Source organism: Lampris incognitus, chromosome 16 (genome assembly GCF_029633865.1).
Source record: "Lampris incognitus isolate fLamInc1 chromosome 16, fLamInc1.hap2, whole genome shotgun sequence".
NCBI lineage: Eukaryota > Metazoa > Chordata > Actinopteri > Lampriformes > Lampridae > Lampris > Lampris incognitus.
Window position 1 is genome coordinate 35,124,209 of NC_079226.1, and position 17,897 is coordinate 35,142,105.

The window sequence follows — 17,897 nt, forward strand, 5'->3', positions numbered from 1 at the left end:
GTGATTTTCTCTTTGTTTGTTGCTTTTCTTTCTTTCTTTCTTTCAGTAAAAGCCGTCAGCCCTTTGTGTTGTTTGGAAGCCATTCCTCCATGGAAAATCTGGAGAGCTACTCCTTTAACTTTCCATCTGAGAGTCACCAGATTCGCAGCACAGGACCCCAAGGCTCCACTGCCCGACACATGGTAGGGCAAGAAACCATCAGAAGAAATTGTACAAGTGCAGGCACACACATACTTGTGTATCCTTAAAGCATGGTGCTGAGAATCAAGCCACAGAAAGAGAAAATCAATCTGTTTGTACCTCAAACTGTGTTTGGTTCTCCCCAACTTTCAGCAGCCACTTTCACTGTTGTACCAGTATCCAAAAGGTGTGGGGAAGAAAAAAGGAGCTCCATGGCAAAAAATAAAACAAGCTGTAAAAAGGGAAGCTGACACTATTATACCAGGCAGATAGATTTTGCTGTTCAACTAGAACCTTCAAACATTAGCTTAGCACCCACCAAAGTGGCTGGAAAAATAGACGGCTTACGGAAGTGGAGCATGCACATCCAATCTAATCAGGTGCAGGACAGACAGAGCATCAAAGTTAAAAAAAAATTGACTCCACATGCTGTGTATATCTGCTCCTGACAAATATGCTTTTAGGATCGAAATGCTGATCTTGCCGTTAAACACAGTGGAAGCAGATATACATAGTGTGTGTACTCTACTTTTTTCATTTGGAATAATAGACTGACCATCTACAGATCATACTAATGAGCATTTGGCTGGTGGTTGATGTTAATTTTTAGCTCTTTTGCAAACTCTCATGATAGTATTGTCCTTGCTTGATCAGAGATACTTATTATATAAAAACAGATTCTTTGGTCTACAATACCTTCTGGCTGAATAACCAGAGTTATGCTATGCAGGGCTATTTTGTGTCATATGCTGGGCAATTTTAGGATTATTTCGTTAAAATGGCATGTTGCCAGGAAACATTTGGCAAGATTTTTAATCTGCGGCTCAAATCATTGCCTTCTCTATGTGTCTCCTTTCCACCCTTACTTTTACAATATACCTGCAAACTAGTAACCCATTTGTTTGTCATTTATGAAGAGGCACGTCCTGCCTAAACTGTGACTTACTTCAGAAAAACCAAACTATTTGTTTGTGTCATTCAGATTCTGCAGTGTGTAGCTCCTAAGGGACCTCTCGCCTGCTCCCGGACCTATTTCTTTGGGACCACCCACACCCCATACCTTGGTGAGGTTTTACCACTTTGTTGACTCATATTTTCAAATACAGCACTAGGGAATAAATACATACGTACATACAGATGTACGTACATACATACATACGTACATACATGCATTCAATTCAATTTAATGCCATTAAAAACTGTGCAGGCACATGTTAAAAACGAAATAAGGGCTGCGGCTTCACCAAACAGTGCAAGACAGACATAGACAAACATAGCAAACATAGTATAAGATATATACAAATGAAGACTAAAAGCTAAATATCTCAACACTACTACTACTTTCAGCTGCTCCCATTAGGGGTCGCCACAGCATATCATCCGTTTCCATTTCTTCTTGTCCTCTGCATCTTCCTCTGTCACACCAGCCACCTTCATGTTCTCCCTCACCACATCGATAAACCTCTTTGGCCTTCCTCTTTTCCTCTTCCCTGGCAGCTCCATATTCAGCATCCTTCTCCCAATATACCCAGCATCTCTCCCCCACACATGTCCAAGCCATCTCAATCTTGCCTCTCTTGCATTGTGTCTAAACCGTCCAACTTGAGCAGTCCCTCTAATATAATCATTCCTAATCCTGTCCTTCTTCGTCACTCTCAATGAAAATCTTAGCATCACCTCCAGCTCTGCCTCCTGTCTTTTCATCAGTGCCACTGTCTCCAAACCATATAACATAGCTGGTCTTCCAATCATCTTGTAAACCTTCCCTTTAACTCTTGCTGGTACCCTTCTGTCATAAATCACTCCTGGCACTCTTCTCCACCCACTCCACCCTGCCTGCACTCTCTTCTGCACTCACCGTTACTTTGGACAGTAGACCCCAAGTATTTAAACTCATATACCTTCGTCACCTCTACTCCTTGCATCCTCATCATAAAAGCTAAAGATAAGTATAAAAAAAGAGAGAGAGAAAAAAAGCATGAGTAGCATGAGTATAAACATGTTTAGAGACATTCAGTGGGTAGCTAGGTTCAGGTGGGTAAAGGCTTAGGGAAAGAAGCTGTTTTTGAGCCTGGTAGTGCGGGCTCTGAGGCTCCTGTAGCACCGCATACATACATACATACATACATACATACATACATACATACATACATACATACGTATAGACAGACAGACCATTCAGGTGGTGGCGAGATACAGCTACTGGTGCCATTTGTCTTGAATTAGTTGTCAGCATTAAGAGGTTATTATGGTAACCATATTAATAATGTATGTTAACAATGGCGAACGACAAATATGTAATAGTTGAAAACAGTCCCATACTGACCAAGTCCACAAATAATCTGTAAATGTTAAGTTGCTAAGAGTGGTGGTGTATTATTACATTAGGTTGGTTTATTCCCCATTTTTGTCTTGTCCTCAGAGCTCAGTTATTTTAATTTCCGGACATACTTGTGGAGGCATGGAGATGTTTAGGAGAGATGGCAGTGGGGTTTTTAACTAGATTGTTTAACACAATCTTGGAAAGTTAGAGGCTGCCTGAGGAGTGGAGAAGAAGCATACTGGTACCAATTTTCAAGAACAAGGGCGATGTGCAGATCTGTAGCAACTACAGAGGTATAAAGTTGATCAGCCACAGCATAACGATATGGGAAAGTAATAGAAGCTAGGTTAAGAGGAGAGGTGACAATTAGCGAGCAGCAGTATGGTTTCATGCCAGGAAAGAGCACCACAGATGTGATGTTTGTTTTGAGAATGTTGATGGAGAAGTATAGAGAAGGCCAGAATGAGTTACATTGTGTCTTTGTGGATTTAGAGAAAGCATATGACAGGGTGCCGAGAGAGGAGGTGTGGTATTGTATGAGGAAGTCAGGAGTGGCAGAGAAGTATGTAGGAGTGGTGCAGGATATGTATGAGGGAAGTGTGACAATGGTGAGGTGTGCGGTTGGAATGGCAGATGGGTTCAAGGTGGAGGTGGGATTACATCAAGGATCGGCTCTGAGCCCTTTCTTGTTTGCAATGGTCATGGTCAGGTTGACGGACGAGATCAGGCAGGAGTCTCCATGGACGATGATGTTCGCGGATGACATTGTGATCTGTAGCGAGAGTAGGGAGCAGGTTGAGCAGAGCCTGGAGAAGTGGAGGTATGCACTGGAGAGAAGAAGAATGAAAGTCAGTAGGAGCAAGATGGAATACATATGCGTGAATGAGAGGGAGGACAGTGGAATGGTCAGGATGCAAGGAGTGGAGGTGACGAAAGCATATGAGTTTAAATACTTGGGATCAACTGTCCAAAGTAACGGGGAGTGCAGGAGAGAGGAGAAGAAGAGAGTGCAGGCAAGGTGGAGTGGGTGGAGAAGAGTGTCAAGAGTGATTTGTGACAGAAGGGTACCAGCAAGAATTAAAGGGAAGGTTACAAGATGGTTGTGAGACCAGCTATGTTATATGGTTTGGAGACAGTGGCACTGACGAAAAGACAGGAGGCGTAGCTGGAGGTGGCAGAGTTAAAGATGCTAAGATTTTCACTGGGAGTAACAAAGAAGGACAGGATTAGGAACGATTATATTAGAGGGACCGCTCAAGTTGGACGGTTTGGACACAAAGCAAGAGAGGCAAGATTGAGATGGCTTGGTCATGTGTGGGGGAGAGATGCTGGGTATATTGGGAGAAGGATGCTGAATATGGAGCTGCCAGGGAAGAGGAAAAGAGGAAGGCCAAAGAGGAGGTTTATGGATGTGGTGAGGGAAGACATGCAGGTGGCTGGTGTGACAGAGGAAGATGCAGAGGACAGGAAGAAATGGAAACAGATGATCCGCTGTGGCGACCCCTAACGGGAGCAGCCAAAAGTAGTAGTAGTAGTAGTAGCTCAGACTTGCTTCTAGAATTGTATTTTTACTCCATAATGAAGTTTACTGATGCTCTTTGTTTGTTTCACTCTCAGGGAATCACAATATTATGCAAATGCAAACAGAACTCCTGTAAGTAAAAGCAAAATTCAGTCTCTAATCCACATTAAAGTATGTTAAAAATATGTTATAATTGAGTGTGAAGGTAGATTCTTTTTTCGTTCTTGTTTTTTCTCAGGACTTTGTCACAGATATATTCAGCTTCTGTCCGAGCAGTCCTTTCTGGAATCAAGTGCTACTCCTCTACCTCCAGTGCTGCCAAGGTGAAAAACACAATTGATGCATCAGTTTTGGCATTTATCTTGCAAATCTTGTTTTCTTTCTTTGAGAATTTTTTTTTTTTCCAGGCCAAGGAGGTAGCAGAACAGAGCTTTCTCATGACTCTGGACTCCATGAACTTAAGTCAATACCGCACAGCTCTCAGGTACTGTTTGATTGATTTTATTTCAGCATCTTTCACTTTAGGTGCTAAGCTCATGCTCTAATCATCGCATATTTTCGTATTGAAATTTGTGAACTATTTCTAAGGCTTCATGGATATAAAAGGCCACAGACTGTAGCATCCATCCTGTCTTGAACATATTTCACATCTTTCATAATCTGCCTGTTTAAAAGAAACTGCAAAAATCCAAATTTATTTTGCATAACTATATTTTCTCAGCTGATCGTATCCTGAACCTTCAAAATAAATTTCACTTTCAATCTTTCCCAAATCACATAGCAGGTACATTGCGTCTTCTTGTAGTGCCCCTAATATCCCCATAATGTGTGTTTCTCATGGCTTCGTGCACCCACTGGCTTCATGTATGATGAGTTACATTGTGATTTGGTAATCATAATTCTATGAATGCTGTGTTTTCTGTTCAGATCCAAAGTTGAATTCATCATTCAAGCTGTGAACAATGAAGGAAGGTGAGTCCTTGTCTTGGTGGTTACTGATGTCCTGGTTTGTGGTAGTAATCTTGAGGTATTTTTTTTTCAATGGATAAGTTTTGTTAGTGCAAAATATCACTGCTTTGCCGAAATTGCAATATCAGACCTGCAAATGGTGCTTATTATTTTCAATTATTTTTTAAAGCAACATATAGGTGACCTCACTGAAGCCAAACTCTGATAACAGGAATACACTGACAACTCGGGGGTTTTTTTAAAGCCCCGATGGAACTTTAAAATCTAAGTTCAGATATGTAAAGGTCCGATTAGTCGAGAACCCTCTGAACTAGATCACTCTTATCGGTCCAAAGCTTTATTTCAATACTGTTTAGCTCGATTCAGTGATGGGCATGTTGGCTCAAAATTTGTAATCAATCATAAGGAATGTATCCATGATTTGTTCACAGCAGGCATGTCTGAAGCGAGAGATTTATTTGTAAACAGTAAAAGTAAGAGCATATTTAAAAATGGACCGACCAAGAACAGCTTTGTTCAGTCTGTGCAGAAGATGAACTCAATAGACAGTTTTGTAACAGCCTATAGTTACATGGAAAATAGAGAGTGCAGAAATAGTAAATAAATAAAAATTATGTTACGGATGAGTTACAAATGCCATGGTTTATGACCTAAAAGGCATCCTAAACAAGAAGGGAACGAGACAGAAGGCCCTGTTATGTCTTGTGTGAACAAACCCTATCCGAAAATCTTACAGATATAGCTGTAAGTGTGAACAGGGAAAACTGCCAGCAGTGCTGGAAAATTACGCAATTGATGAAGCTTGAGCAGATGGGTTGATAAAGAGAAAAATATTATGCCAAGATTTGATGATCTTATCTAGTTAGACAATTCTTCCTATCACTATTTCTAATATGAGGAGCTACTGACAGAGGGAAAAGACAAGTGACTGTCATACACTCATGAATGGTGTGAAGCTGCTGTGTTGTGCGGCTCCCACCAGCCAACTGGCTGTCTACTGAGTAACACATGCACTCTGACTTACAGACTATAGGAAGTGTGAGGGGGATATGGATTTTGGGCTGTAAGCTACTCTGAGGATTTTCTGCTTGCAGTCGTCTGAACACTGGTGTCGATGCAGTTGCCCACTGGGGACTGGGGTTCGCGCCCCGGTCTCGTCAGATCCGACTATGGCCGGACTCGATGAAGCAGCAATCATTGGCAACGCTGTCTTCGGGAGGGGGGCGGAGTCGGCTTGTGTTCGTCATGTGAATGCATCTCTGTGAGTGTCGGAAAAACAGTGGTTCGGCCTGGATTCGCCTTGTCACGAAAGTGGGGAGACGTCTCCTTAGAGACTGCCGGCCGGAGAGATGCAGTTGGCGAACGCACGCAGCACGAGGGTGGGTGTTTGAATTAAAAATAGGGATTGATTGGCCACTAAATTGGGAGAAAAAAGGGAAAAATCAGAAATAAATTAAAAAAAAAAAATACATTGTTGGAAAGGGGGAAAAGGAATTGTGTTTTTCATCATTTTTTGAAAATGTACTTGTCATGAACACATGGTGGCAGTCTAATAGCGGTAATGTTTTGCTTTTTCAGGGTCATGCCTCTTAGTGATGAAGGAAGCCGTTATGTCGTGAAAACTGTGAGTGTAAAATGGGGTTGTTACCTTTTTCCATGACTTCTAAGATTTTTAGCAGAAAAGTTTAGTATTTTAATTTGATATCCTTTTTTTTTCCTCACAGGCCTCCATGACTGTGTATGACATTCCAGATCTGCAGTGCGGCAGAGGGGACTTGGGCTCTGTAGTTTTCTCTGAATCCTTCCTGGAATCCAGCATCAACATTCAGCAGAAAGGCAAGATTTATAGATTAGATTATACGAGAATTGATGTTGGGGTTTTTTTTAATTGATTTTAGGAATTAAACTTGATTAGGATGAACAATACAGGTCACAGTTTGAACAAACAAGCAAAATTTATTTGCAGCCTGAAAATAACTAGTTTCTGGTTCCAAGGATGATATTTCTGATTCATCTTTCTGTTCTTCATGCCTTGGCTCCTCTGTTTATTCTCTGTGCCAAATGATGCTGTCCTCCTACAGATGGCAGTGTGTCCTCAGACAGCTGCTACACCATCTTGACTACAACTGTACCTCGCTACGCCTGCTGGTTGGTACGTATGGCATAGCAAGTTTAGGAAACATAGGAAAACATTGTTTTATGATCTTAATTATATGCAAAAAGTAGGACCACATTTAGTATATTAACTTTGTCAGATTTATCTTACAGTTGTATACAGTATAGAACCTCAGTAGCCACTTTATTAGTTGCACCTACCTTGGTAACACAAATAGACAAACATCAAATTCACTGTATAAAGAATGCGAATGTTGAAAATGTGATTTAATCACTAAAATATTGAATCACATGATCATTAATCGGATCCATAAAATCCCAATGTCCGAATGTTTACAATTTATTGTGCAGTCCTACTATATCTGTCTGTCTCCCTCTCTGGAAGGTTCAGTATTATATTTTTAACATTTATTTATTGAGAAAGAGAGTTTGCTGAGTGTGCAGGCAAATTTTCAGCAGTACCCTGATGTACAATGACTAAGCCAAACACATACACACACACACTCACACTTAAGATGTACTTAATAGAATGGCTTTCTGATGCTGCCTTTCAGTGAGCAGCCGCAGGGCACTCTTAGTAGTGGAGGTGCTGAAAAAAATGTAGCTTTTTTTTTATAAAAAAAAAAAACACAGCGAAGGACTACGGTATCATACCTGTGTAGCAGAAAATCCTTACTTCATTTGCAATTGTGGACTTATTTGCTGTTCTAACAGTGGTGATTTATTTAGATGGAGTCCGATGTGAAGCAGTCTGAGCAAGCCCAAGTCCTAATGAAGGTACATTTAAAAAATTAAACCATTAACAGTATGCTTGCTATATAATGTGTGTTTGCTTGCTCACATACATGTACAAGAGAACCTGTAACCAGTTTTGTTTGCAGAAAGAGGAGGGCACCTGTCTGGGAGCTGCTCTGACCATAGCAGACATTGCATACATTTACTCCAACAGCCAGCTGTCCACACCCGAGGAAGGTAAGACTCTACTTTTACATTTTATCTGGCGTCTGCCCTCTAAAATAACCATGTCATTAAAGAAGTTCTAGCTAACTAAATGTAAGCCGTGGAGGAAATATATTTTATAGAGCAAGATTACCTACGTCTACTTCAATTTTAGATCTAGAGTTGTTGTTCTTTGTTGCAACTCTTAAATGCAGGTAAAATCAGCTTCTTCGCTGAGGGACTCCTCTTCATTCATCCTCAATATGGAAGCATCACACTTTCCAAGGACCAAATCACCTCCATCAAGTTCTATGATGCAGTAGGTTTTCATTGTATTTAACCAGTTTAACCACAAAGAAGTAGTCCATTTTGTCAACACATAATGTTGTTTTTTTTTGTTTTTTTTTCCGTAAAACTTATCGGCATGGTTAATAACCTGGTAGTGGGTAACAGTGTTGCTGAATTATTCCTATTCATAAACAGGAATTAGTGCCTCACTTTTACTGCTTGCTCTATTTTGATGCCGCCATCCCCTTTTGATGTTTTGCATGTACCATAAGTAATTCGTAAAAGTACACCAACTCAAAAACTGGTAAAAATACCAGTTACTCTGGCAAGCCAATATAGTTCCAATTTATGATTTATCTCCATTAAAAAAAAAGCTTTAATTACCAAGCACAATATCTCTAAAAGTTATATTTTGTCCATTTGCCTCAGTGCTAATCCTTTGAAACATATGTTAGTGGCCTAATCGAAAGACTTCATTTGGTAATTGGCAATGCATTTTCAGTTGCCTATTATGGACCATAAAAGGCCAGTCTCCACCCAGTTGATTGGCGTTCATGGCAGACATTATGGTTATAGCACTGGGAGTGCATAGGGAAAAGGGTGATTTGTTAGAGGAGGAATACCCGGCAGTTAATTTGCAGAGACATTTTGCCCCCAGAGATGACAATGTCCTCTTGCTGGCGAAAACATCAATTTTCTTTGCCTTTCTAGCTCATCCAGTTCACAATCCATTGTGCTCGCACATGGCCATGGATGAATTGGGGTTCATTAAATATGCAACACTTCATTTACATATTGATTTTAATTGGCCTTTACTTGGGCCACTGCTGGCAATAATGCCACAGTAGAGTGAGTGTCTCTGCAGTGGTAGCCACCACAATGGTTTATGAATGATTTCAGGTTACTGCGCCACAGGTTTTGCGCGGTGCAATAATGAGCTCTGTAAGTACGAGCCAATGTAGACTCACAAAGTAGTCTCTAGCGATTGAGGACAATCTCCCAGCTTCCGTTGCTAAAACTGGGTGGAAACATTTAAAGTTTAAAAAAAATTGCATTGCAGAACCGATCCAAAGTCTTTAGGACAGCCCTTCATATTGGGGCAGTGACATGTAGAAATCGTGTGCTTGTTGACACTGTCGTACCAGCAACACGGGCATTATATGGCTCAGCCGCAGTCCCTGAAGAAAACTCCTTCAAAGTTTGTTGGCATTTATCGGTTAACAATAAGCACAATCAAATTTAATGTTGCTCAGGACATCCATTTTCCATGTTTTGAAAAGCTCTCTCCGTGTTACAAAGTGATTCGCTATATCTCCACTTTATTTCACTACAGACGAGGATGGGGGGAGAGCATCATTTGCAGTAAGGCATCTTTGTCCTAGATTTCTTAACCAGAAGGCGTCGGTTCATTAGTGGCCGTTCTCGCCGCCGTTGTAGCAACTATCTTGCATTTAGAAGTCCCTAGACATTGGTAGGCAGAGGTCTCTGATTGTCTGGTGTTGCAAGACTAGAGCCAATGAGTTTACAATTTGAATAGGATAGTGTATTGTTTGTGTGTGTGTGTGTGTGTGTGAGAATTTATTTCTTGGCTGTCAACTCAGCTGCAGCATGATGTTGATACTAAAACCAAGATGAAACAGTAGCTGGAGCCTACAGGACAAACTCTTTCGCTCGCTGTCTCAGGACTGTCCAAAATACAGGATGTGATATAATAGCTTGTATTCTTGTTCCCACAGGATTCTGGTGCCGTGGCATCTTTGTTTGTGGAATATGAGCCCAACATGCTCCCCCACCTCCCTTTCCCTCTCCACAGCCCTGACCGGTGTCTGGTCATTGCTCTCCAACCCAAGTCTAAGAGCCACAAGGCCTTCTACTCCAAGGTAAGGTCTCGAGTCTGGTACCTTTGAAAGGGTTTGAAATTATGGCTATGCATCCAAGACTTCTTGTTCCTGAACTGGGCACAGCCACTCTACATTATAGCACAAACACTTGTGAAGCTGTCAGTCCCTCTTCATGTCAGTTACTGGTCAAAGTTATTTACCCTAGCAGTTCAATCTTATTAATCTTAATAATATGGTTGGACAAAATGGGTATGTAAAATAGATAGGATAGGCAAAAAAAAGACCAATGTTGATTAAAAACAAAGATATATCTTTCCCTTTGGTTCACAACTGATTTAAGATAAATTTACATAATTTAGGTTAGAATGAAGGTCTGTAAAATAAGTACAAGTTCATGATTTAGTTCAGTGTTGGTTTGCTCTTAATGATTTTAAAGCATGCTTGACCCTACCTTTGCTGGTGGACGTCCTGCCAGTTTAAGGCTGCAGCTCCGCTCCACTCCTAAGAGCAGTCTCACTCTTGGTTACAGGTGCTGTCTGTATGGAAAAGCTCCGATTCTGGACTTGCGCTGCAGCTGGTAGACCAGGAACACCTTACCTGGGACCAGAGGAACATGTAAGCAAACTAGAGCTCCCTCAGTATTTTTTTTTTAACAACGTAAAAGATCTTCTTTAAGACCATTTAATATTGGCGTTATCCCAACTTGTTAATTCAGATTCAAATTACTTTTTTTCGTGAGGAACTTCATTTTTGCAGTGGACAAATGAGACAAAAACATCACATACAATCAGCACAGTCATGGCTATGATTAAGTTAATCATTATGTGCAACCATGATACGTGAAATACATACTTAATTCACATACCAATTAAGATACCAAGCTAAGGATAAAAACATAGAGTAAAAGCACAATAGTGCTTGCTGCAGTGCAATAGTGCTGGTGTGTTTGTGTGTGTGCGAGCGTGAGAGTGCATGCGTGTCACGCACTCTCATACACTCCGAAATTGTTAATAAACAACTTCACCATGTGAAATTTATACTCGGTAACTCTGCAGTCAACTACCACTGCAGGAGTCCTCATTCATATTTGATCTTTTGATCACAGCATCTTACAAATACTTCTGCTCTCTGCCAGATTCATATTAATAGGAGGTCATCTGAAAGCATTTTAATTGGTCCCCGTGTGGAAATTGAATTGTATTGTTTTTGAGTACAATAAAGGGAAACCAGACAAAACATGGGTCTTTCTTCAGGCACTCCAGACTCCAGAAATTGCATGATAGTCAGGAGCCACCTGTGGCCAAACGCAGAGGCAGCCTGAGGACATCATATTCCCAGCTACCAGAGCAGGACATGTGAGTACATACATGCAGGATGGTCACATTTCAGTAGGGTGATTCAGACCTGTTTCAGGCCAGTAACTGAATCTGATGCAATGTATTGCAGATATTAAATCAACAGCATCTAAGTGTTGTCCTAATTCATTTAGAGGGGAAAAAATTGAGATTGATTACTCTTATTCCACATCCCATAATAACCATTACAAAGGCATACCTACACACTGTCTCTTAGTTACAATGAAAGGAAGAGCAAAGGAGAGATGTTTAGTTTGAGTTTCTACATTTATTTGGCCGTTTTATTTTCCTTTAGACATACAGTTATCACTAAAGAAGGTGTGCAAACGGCCTACTGTTTTAAACTTTCACACCTCAAATACAGCAGTATGAGATATTACAATACTATGCCCCACATACGTAGAATCAATCAATCATGTTCATTAAAATAAAAGCCATTTAACTACATCATGTCCCGGACTGATAGTGTGACATGATAACTAAACCCCACTGATAATATAAATGTAAAACACATATTACGCACACATCATGCCATACATTTATATCCTTTGACTGGGCAGCAGGATATGGTGATGTTGTGATGTAGCTTCTGTTTCTGACTCAAGTGTTTTTTCCTCTTCCAGGTTCCTTCAACACTTGGCCCTAAGCAGTGTGGGTGAGGAGCCAATTCTGAATTATCACCTGGGGGCATTCTTCCCCTCTGCAGAGTTGAAGAACCCACTCACCATCAAGGGAGATAAAGTGAGCACTCTAAATTCTACAGGAAAATAAATAAGAAGAGACAAAATACAAGTATTTTGGGGTTTTGTTGAAGGATATTTAGATATGCAAAAACTCCTCTGCTGAGCTTATCTTACAAATCAACCTGTTATCCCTAACTGGTAACTCATTGGAGGCTGATTTAGTTTTCTAAAACAATTCTGAACAGGTTACAATAACCATCATCACTGGACTCCCAGGAAGCCACAAGAATGGGCTCTGTAACTTTCTGGTCCAGTTGAACAAGGAAGGTGGAAGGTAAGAGAGGACACTCAATTTCCTTTTAGCCCTTATGAACCTTCAGTAATTTTATCTTTTTACCACTTTTTATGTTGAGGGGTTTTGCTGTGTCATGCCCTTTTGGATTTTTTGAAAAATGCTTTGAAAATGAACTTTTTTGCACTTTTTATAACAGATGAACATTGTTATAGCCTACTGACATTAGAGCAATATCAGTGAAAGTAATGGTAATATCAAATGTATGTCACTTGTGTTTGCTAGGTGGGTGGTGTACCAGCCTGGCCTTGACAGCTGTAACGGCTTCTCGGCCTCCCACCTTCAGAGCTACCTGTCCAACTTCCTAGAGAGCCAGAGAGGCCTAGCGGGCAAGCCTCGCCTCCTTCTGCTCACTCCTGGGTGAGGACAACCATTGAGCATGCTATTTTTAAAAAATCTGAGAAGTTGTGGCCCTTGTACAGTACAGTTTGCTTGTTCAGTATTAAAAAAAAAAAGACATCCTCAGGAATACTGATATATTCTATTTTAAGTGAAGAGTTAAAGATACCACAGTATTCTTTAACTCTTTATTTGTCCAGGAGAGTGAGATTAAATTTCTCACTCTCCTGAGAGAGTGAGAAGTTTATTTAAATTCACTCTCTCACTCGTCCATTTGTCAGTTTTAGCAGTGATTTTGACAAAACTAGGTGTTTCATTTTTCTCTTCAGCTACTATTTGCCATGAGTTTGATTATTATCTGATATTGTCCTAACGTTAGGATGGGACTCTACAGTGACGTTAATTTCAATGAAACATCCGGAACTTTTAAAAAAGGTGTTCCTTGAGTAGAAACCTTGGGGAAAAAAGTAAATATAATCATTATAGACCACACCTGTCCCCATTAGAGTTGCACTGATCGATCGGCCAGTGACCGGAATTGGGCGATTTTTCAGTTTGATTGGCTATGACCGGTCTCCGGTCAGCCAGTCTCAGATATATCTGATTCTGTGCCATTCAAATTTACACGCATGTGCTGCACAGTGGTTCATGTTGCACACACAGTGGCACAGATAGTAGCGTCACAGCCACACACACACTGAAACATGTCATCGAAAACCGTCGTTTATTTTGGGCAAGTAAAACATGTTAGATGAAGTGAGATATACTGTCATTTTCAGTTGGACTTTATTTGTATTAAAAAGCTCTCTCCAGTAACCAGGATCACGTTTTTATTTTGAGATTTGTTTGGGTGAGAGAAGGTCCTGTAACCTGGTGCAGTTTGGGAGAAAATGTACATAAAAGTTATTCAGTATTCAGTGTTTTATTAAGAACATACAATTGAAATTTCCAGTAAAGAAAAGTTACAAAAATGTTTGTGTATGCTATCAATTATAGTTCTTAGGGGGAAAAATCGGAATCAGCAGTTCAGATTTTTAAAAAATCAGAAATCGGAATCGGCCAAAAAAATTGTAACCAGTGCATCTCTAATCCCCATAATGTAGCTCACATAGCTCGTGTGCATGGATTTTAGTTATATGCATCCCTTACTAAGATTGTGATACTATTGAATTCCATTGTTGTGAGAGAAAAAAAAGCCCATCCTGTTTGCCTGGTTGTTGAAAGCAAACACTATATCGGCATTTGTCAAGCAGTGAATTCTGATTTCTGTAATGTGTGTTAAATGCTGATATCGTGTCTTCCTTACAGGTACACGGATGTGTTGGATGTGGTCCAAGCAGTGCTGTTTCACCCTGACCCTGTTGTTCAGGCCTGTTTTAGCATTGGGGCTGTCACTGCTTGTGTGGACCCCTTCACTTCCTGTATGGAACACAGGTTAGTTTCCCAGCATCCCCAGACCTGCTCTACATACCCTAGGGCTTGGAGAAATAATGTAACTTAAGGTATATAGGCACAGATTTATTCAGACATTGTGGTTCTAGTTATAACTGTCACCAGTCAAATATTATTTCATTTTTGATAATCACATTTGTTTATCATAATATAAAAAATAAATAATTGCAACATATGAAATCTGTCTCAGGGTTGCACTCGTTTTGCAAGCAAAGTAAATAATGTGAGTGCTAGACTAGCTCTTGTAAGGTGTTTGAACTTTGAAATCAAAGGTGAAACCATCTGGGGTGTCCGGGTGGCATGGCAGTCTATTCCATTGCCTACCAACACGGGGATCGGTGGGTCGAATCCTCGTGTTGCCTCCGGCATGGTCGGGTGTCCCTACAGACACAATTGGCCGTGTCTGCGGGTGGGAAGCCAGACGTGGGTGTGTCCTGGTTGCTGCACAGGCGCCTCCTGTGGTCGGTTGGGGCGCCTGTTCGGGGGGGGGGGGCTGGGGGAATAGTGTGATCTTCCCACACGCTATGCCCCCTGGCGAAACTCCTCACTATCAGGTGAAAATAATCAGCTGGAGACTCCACATGTTTCGGAGGAGGCATGTGGTAGTCTGCAGCCCTCCCTGGATTGGCAGAGGGGGTGGAGTAGAGATCGGGATGGCTTGGAAGAATGGGGTAGTTGGCTGGATACAGTGGAGAAAAAGAGGGGCGGGGGAATCCAAAAAAAAAAAAAGTGAAACCATCTCACTTGGTCAAAGTTGGCAAAATAATGCTGGCAGTTCATAGCAGCAGCTTTATGTACTGTGTGGGGCCACAGATATACTTAATTTTTAGCCACACTTAGGCGTAGCCAACCAGCTGCATCTTGAATGGAATTGTTTACATACTTGCCTATGTACTTTGCGTTTTATTGGAGGATTCCACTAGAGGGCACACCAGAGTACTAAGGATATAAATAAAAGAGCACACCATCTGCACTGCACTGTCCCTACACTTGACTTTTTCTTTTTTCTTTTTTTTACTTAATTGGAAAACATTTTTTCAAACAATACATTTTGCAAACAAAACACAAGTTTCTCAGGGAATGAGTCCTCTTCAATGCAATGTAACATAATACAAACAAAGAACCAGAACTGACCAAAAGAAAAAAGATAGTATTTACATCCATGAGAGAAACACGCAAAAATAGAATTGTTTCCATTTGTGCAGGTTTCCACGTCAACTTCTAAATTGGTCCTGATCTCACGCCAGCTATTCTGACCAGAATATTAATCACTGTGTAGCGGCAATGACACAGTCGTACAGATGCGGGTAATTCTGGGTCTGTTGTCTTCAAAACTTTCCATCATTGTTGTCGCTGCTGCTGTGGCTACTGTCCCCATACTTCCCCTACCGTTCATGTGCATATTGCGTCTTGCGGACGAGTAGCGTTAATTCCTGAGGACATGTACAACCAACGCTCCAAACAGACGTAGTATACGCGAGGCAGCCATCATGCACACACAAACGTGTAGTCAAAATCAATTGTATCTCCGGCCTTAGTCAGGCTAAATGACCTTCACTTCCATTGAACTGCGTACAGTCAGAATTTGTTATTTTCAATTTAAAAATAGTTTGTTCTGGAACAAAGCTAACTAGTGGGATCCTACCAAGATAGAAAAATTCAACATGATTTAGATGGTGCAGCAACAGACCTGCTTCACATGTTATGTTTAGTGTTTTCTCATTGTTTGGCTTAACAATCTCTGAGTACTAGAGGGATTGGGTTTACTATGTCGAAACAATTCAGGTAGTGCCAGATAAGTTTTGAACCACTGAAAGAAAATTGACTGAATTATATTGTCCTGTGAGTGACTTAACTTTAGACATTCATTTTCATATTGAAAACACCACTCATCTGTCAGATAAAACAAAACAAAAAAATCATATACAGGTTAACAATTTTACCTTAGCCCTGTTTTTTAGGGCACATAGGTAGGTGGGAGATTGACACACAGAAAGACTTGAATGATGTTGGTGCATCATTGAAGTGCTAGAGGTTTCCAAACTGAGGTTACATGACACTTTTAGCTATTAAAACTCAAGGCTGGCTCCCCTGTGCAGAGAGGATCAGTCCTACATTTAATCTCACTCTCCTTTTGTTACAGGCTTTAGATGAAGCTTACAGAGCCTCTCACTGCAGTAGATTGACTGAGCTCTCCGACAATATGGCATACCGGCCCGGTCAATACCCTGCTTTCCACTACACAGCCAAATGGGGAAAGCCAGTGCTTGTTCATTTTATACAGATATAGATATAGATATAGGGCTCCTAGTTTTGACTGCATATTGGTTAAAGTATTGCTGTGTTTTTGCACTAACAGACCATTACATGTAATGGTATGTTAGCCAGTAGGCTGAGAGACATGAGTTTGGTATTGCAATTATGCTTATTAGTTCTGCTCAGAAATATCCCAGAAAGAATTTTCTGCAGCTGTCGCACAGTATCGATACAGGATAAGTGTATGAAGTAGGCATTCTGAAATGGCCACCACTGTTTACAGTACCAGCATGCGCAGGGATACATGAGCAGGGATTTCTAGAGTGGCTATTGGTCCATGTGCCGTAATTTTACCCCCAAAACAAAAATCTTGGATCCTTTTCTATAGCTCGCTACCAAGCGTAATGACTTAAGGGTAATGAGTAAAGAGTAATGACTTGAGATTCATGAATCTGTGTTAAAAGTGCATTTTATCTCATGCTATAAAAGTCTCCGATGTCAGGTTCAAGGGGCAGGGCCAAGCAGCTCTTGGCCCAGCAGTGGAAAGTGTGTAACAAGAGCCTTAGTTAGCCATGTGATTAGCGCTGACTTTTCCATATGAAGCAACTTTGACAAGCCTTCTGTCACTGTCTGTTGCCATTGATTGTCTGAGGGTCCACCCCCCCCCCCCGCTGTGGTGCTAATTGGGTGTATTTAGCCCTGCTCAGAGTTGACCTGCCTGTCACCCCCTTCAGCAGAGCTCTCTAAATCCTTCTCAGATCCACATGAGAGACCAGCACACCCCTCCTTGATGGAGCTCATCAGTCACTCATGATCCATTCTTTGTGATGGATGTAGACAGTTCATTACATCAGGACAGGAAAGATGAATACCTCTCAAACAACTGATCCTCGGTCGGGGGGGTGAGGGCAGAAACAGAACTTTGATGCTATGCAGACTTGGCTCTGGATGCTTATTCATAAAGAGAATGGGGGATAACACTGATCGATTAGAAAACTCAGAATAAATTAGATTAAGATTAAATGAAATTACAGAAAGCTTTTAGCTTGGTCACTTGCCAGTCACTGTCACAATGTCATCCCATGAGCTATGCTGCCTCAGGAGGGATAATCAGATCACTAGCCAAGAACTTTAACATGGAATTAGCATGTTTATCACTGCACATCTTTGGCAGACAACCTTGGGTCATAAACAGAGTTATTGTTATTGTTGATATAATGGCACACCACATCAGATCAAATGAATAGAGCTCTTAAACCAAATGAATTTAAACATGGGTATGG

General features: G+C 41.0%; 1 protein-coding gene across 4 annotated transcripts in view; it reads left to right on the forward strand.

Moving 5' to 3' along the window:
* The window catches only part of dnaaf9 (dynein axonemal assembly factor 9), a 36,274-nt gene that overhangs the window by 3,521 nt on the left and 14,856 nt on the right, over positions 1-17,897 (forward strand). For 3 of the 4 annotated variants that reach the window (XM_056295882.1, XM_056295881.1, XM_056295883.1), the window contains exons 10-28: positions 47-182; positions 1,163-1,244; positions 4,121-4,157; positions 4,264-4,348; positions 4,433-4,509; positions 4,953-4,997; positions 6,573-6,618; positions 6,719-6,830; positions 7,076-7,146; positions 7,839-7,886; positions 7,991-8,081; positions 8,264-8,367; positions 10,073-10,216; positions 10,707-10,792; positions 11,431-11,532; positions 12,156-12,273; positions 12,461-12,549; positions 12,793-12,927; positions 14,215-14,340. In XM_056295882.1, the coding sequence (XP_056151857.1) occupies positions 47-182; positions 1,163-1,244; positions 4,121-4,157; positions 4,264-4,348; positions 4,433-4,509; positions 4,953-4,997; positions 6,573-6,618; positions 6,719-6,830; positions 7,076-7,146; positions 7,839-7,886; positions 7,991-8,081; positions 8,264-8,367; positions 10,073-10,216; positions 10,707-10,792; positions 11,431-11,532; positions 12,156-12,273; positions 12,461-12,549; positions 12,793-12,927; positions 14,215-14,340 (1,734 nt within the window). The remainder of the gene's footprint in view (positions 1-46; positions 183-1,162; positions 1,245-4,120; positions 4,158-4,263; positions 4,349-4,432; positions 4,510-4,952; positions 4,998-6,572; positions 6,619-6,718; positions 6,831-7,075; positions 7,147-7,838; positions 7,887-7,990; positions 8,082-8,263; positions 8,368-10,072; positions 10,217-10,706; positions 10,793-11,430; positions 11,533-12,155; positions 12,274-12,460; positions 12,550-12,792; positions 12,928-14,214; positions 14,341-17,897) is intronic. The other variant, XM_056295885.1, reaches the window with a different exon arrangement.